General features: G+C 45.8%; 1 protein-coding gene across 2 annotated transcripts in view; it reads left to right on the top strand.

The window, feature by feature from the left end:
- The first annotated feature begins 566 nt into the window (after window positions 1–566).
- DAD1 (defender against cell death 1) overlaps window positions 567–3836 on the top strand; it is a 20696-nt gene continuing 17426 nt past the window's right edge. For both annotated transcript variants that reach the window (XR_012378938.1, XM_025870363.2), the window contains exon 1: window positions 567–875. Coding sequence is in view for 1 of the 2 variants with exons in the window: in XM_025870363.2 (XP_025726148.1) it covers window positions 665–875 (211 nt within the window). In the remaining variant the exon portion in view is untranslated. The remainder of the gene's footprint in view (window positions 876–3836) is intronic.

Genomic DNA, 3836 nt, shown 5'->3' with positions numbered 1-3836 from the left:
GGGGGTCAGATCCCGAGTCCAATTCAGGGCCAGGTAGAGGTCAGGCTCCCTCCCTCCGTCCGTTCCCCACTTCCCTCCCCCCATAACCAAGTCTAAACTGGTGCCTGCATAGTGATTAGCTGCGGTGGTCTCCCTGCCGGAGAACCTGCTCTAACGATCTGGGACAGGCATCTGCCCTTAACAGAGCTACGGCTGCGTCGGAACCGAACCCCGAGAGCGCCAGGCATTGCCTCACAGCAGATCCAAACAGTTAATCTTTGAAGACGCGGGTGGACCAAAGAAAGCCGGAACCCTCGGGTAGCTACGCTGTCCTTTGTAAAACCTGTCCCCCTCTTCCTCCCAGAGTATCTCGTTGCTATAGCAACTGTGGACGTCACCAACCTGACAGCGGAAGTAGGACAAAAAGAGTACACGTCTTCAACCCAGGGACAGATCCATTGCGCAGGCGCTTTAGTCTTCTCGGGCCGTAGCGCTCGTCTGTAGATGTACTCTGCGTCTGCGCATTAGTTGTTTCGCGCCCTGGCCTGCGTATACGCCTGCGCAAAGGCCAAATCGGGTGGGAGCTGGGCTACAGCGGTGCGCAGGCGCCAAGGCTACATCCGGCCTGGTCGTTATTTTCGCCAGGAGTTTGGGGATCGCAGGCCGCAGGACCGATTGTGTAGTCATGTCGGCGTCGGTAGTGTCGGTCATCTCGCGGTTCTTGGAAGAGTACTTGAGCTCCACTCCTCAGCGTCTGAAGTTGCTTGACGCGTACCTCCTGTACATACTGCTGACCGGGGCGCTGCAATTCGGTTATTGTCTCCTCGTGGGGACCTTCCCCTTCAACTCTTTTCTCTCGGGCTTCATCTCTTGTGTGGGGAGCTTCATCCTAGCGGGTAATGATTCTATACGTAATCGCAGTATAACAATGTGTTTTCTTTGGTGCGCTGCTTTTATTCCCACAGCACTATCTTTTATATCAGATCACCGCCTCGTGAAGTTATGAGAGGAGCCTGCATTGCCCTCTTTTGTGAGTGGGGAAATTGAGGCTCAGAAAGGTTGCCACAAGTCTAATACCAAACAGCCGCCTAGGAGATGGAATTCTGGAGAACCCCCTTCATACTCCTGCTCAACTTGGTGATCCACTTCACTTCATATTGGTCCAGGAAAACTCCATTTTAACTTTCACTTAGCTTTAACATACCTTTAAAGTTGGTAGACCTTTAAAATGGGAAACCCAACTCTGAAGCATCTCTGTCACCTCGGCCTAATCACTGCTAACGGCTAGTGAAACGGTTCAGTGAACAGTGTAAGAAATAGATAGGTGGTTTGCTTTTTGATTCAACCTTTACTTGACTTTGGCTTTTAGCTGCCCTTACTTTTTTTTTTTTTTAAGATTTTATTTATTTATTTGCCACAGAGAGAGGGCCAAGCAGGAGAGTGGCAGGCAGAGGGAGAGGGAAAAGCAGGCTCCCTGCTGAGCTGGATGTGGGGTTTGATCCCAGGACCCTAGGATCATGACCTCAGCTGAAGGCAGATGCTGAACTGACTGAGCCACCCAGGCAACCCTCCTACTCATTTCTTGTGGATGAAGCTGTTACTTCATTGTCCTGAACTCACATAGCTCTATTTTAGCAGTATTATTCCGAATCCCAGCATTTGATACCTTGTAGACTGCCATATTTAACAAGAGCTTACTGTCCCATAAATTTTTTCCAAAATCTGAACTTTCTGGTCCAGTAGGAACTCAAGTGAATGCTAAGTTCAGGCCTGGCCCATGAGAGTTAGCCAGTCCACTTTATAGGTGGCCACCAGATGGGCTTGTCCAGTCAGTGGTATTGCCTTCTCTCAGACCTTGAGAACATGCCAGAACTCATTTTTTTTTTCCAGTGTGATTGTTACCAGTCAGACCATCAATTGTATTTTGAGTCTAATACAAGATACTAGCTTTGGGGGTGCATCAGGTTTATGTTTCTTGTCCTCAGTGAGTTTACAGTCTAGTTGGGGCACAGACAAAATACAGCATTAGAATCATTTATAGTGCTTCTCTGCTTATAGATGTATGGAATGCTTTTTACACAAACGCTGGTTCAGACTCATACCAGGGTTACTCTGCCTTCTCTTTCAGAACTTAAAATAAGCCTAAGGACTTAATGACATGTGCACTAGCCTGGTCTGGAGTTGTAGAGTTAATAGCCTGTTAACTGGATATTTCATTATGATCTTTGAGTTTTGTCCTAGATGACCAAGACTCGGTTCTCTGTGGCAGCATCCTGGCTATCAGGAGTTCAGATGTTACCACCGTCATATACACCAGATAAGCTACCCTTTTTGTTCCAGTTTCCTGACCTCCTACCCTGCCCCCCCACATCTCCACTGCTCCCTCCACCCCCCCAGTCTGGACTGTTGGTGACTAAGAATTTTATTATCCAGACTGGAGAAGGAATTTTGAGAACCTCTGGTGACTTTTGTTTGATGATTTTGTCTTCCAGGTCTGCGAGAGTAGGAATGGGGTGGGGCCTAAGTTGATTGAAAAGAAAATTTCTTGCTGAAGTCACCCTGGCTTCATAAGCCTCTTAAGGTTAAGAATGCCTCCTCAGGGCTACATGAAAGAGCGTGATTTACTGAAGAGTGGGTATAGACTACAGTTGTAGATTATTAGTGTGATAAAACCAGAAGATTTTTTTGAACAGATAATTTTTTCTTATGCCAAGTGCTGCTTTTGAGCCTCTTGTAGCTAAAGATGAGTTGGCAGACTCCCTTTCCTCCTCCCCAGTCTTTGAAGAGAATGTCTAGTGAAAGGGCACAATAATAGTGGAGTCAGTATGGGGGACTGATTTCCAAAGCTGTTAGATAACAGGTAATTGGGTCAGAGAAATGAAAGTCGCTTCAGGAGAAGGAAGGATTCATGACGATTCATAGTTACCGTGAAAAGGTATCATTTGCATTTCTTTTGACAGCATTGCCCTTAACTAGATCCTAACTTTTGTGCAGTTTGTTAGCCTAGATCCTCAACAGGAGATGTTTTAATGGGAAATTTGAAATTTGGAGTTTATCCTTCGTTGTGATTATCGGGAAGGGAAGACTTGTACCTATTTACTGTGCTGGGTTTCTCATTTTCTGGGGTTTGTTTCCTGTTGGAAGAGAAGGGAGGAGCCTGTTTAGCTGGAGAGTGGGAATTGTAGGAGATAACGATGAAGATTTAGGTAGTGCTGGATGCTAGAGCTTTGACAGGGCCAGGCCAAGGATTTTATTCTGTAGGTAATAGGAAAGCATCTAAGGATTTTATTTTATTTTTAAATTTAATTTTATTTACTTTTAAAAGTTTATTTAGTTAAGCAATCTCTACACCCAACGTGGGGCTTGAACTCACAACCCTGAGACGAAAAGTTGCATGCTCTTTGGACTGAGCCAGCCGTGCGCCTACCCCACCCACCTTTTTTTTTTTTTTTTAATTTGAGTAAGGGAGAGACTTAGAATTGTGTTAGCCGACACTAGATGAATTGGAGGGAAAAGTTACTTAGTTTGGTTTCCTGATTTCTTTTTGGCAGTCTATTTTCTTCCATTCCTTCTGCATGTGTTAATTAAGCATATGCTCTTTGAAAAATGATCAGTATATTTTTAACCAATATAGAATGCTATCACACTTTTTTAAAGATTTTATTTATTTATTTATTTATTTGAGAGAGCGAGAATGAGAGGGAGAGAGAGCACATGAGAGGGGGGAGGGTCAGAGGGAGAAGCAGACTCCCCGCCGAGCAGGGAGCCCGATGCGGGACTCGATCCCGGGACTCCAGGATCATGACCTGAGCCGAAGGCAGTCGCTTAACCAACTGAGACACCCAGGCGCCCTGCAT

This window comes from Callorhinus ursinus, unplaced genomic scaffold (genome assembly GCF_003265705.2).
Source record: "Callorhinus ursinus isolate GAN/ISIS: 27379988/994484 unplaced genomic scaffold, GSC_fseal_2.0 scaffold8, whole genome shotgun sequence".
NCBI lineage: Eukaryota > Metazoa > Chordata > Mammalia > Carnivora > Otariidae > Callorhinus > Callorhinus ursinus.
The sequence above is the reverse complement of the archived record's forward strand: the minus strand, read 5'-3'. Positions and strand labels throughout refer to the sequence as shown.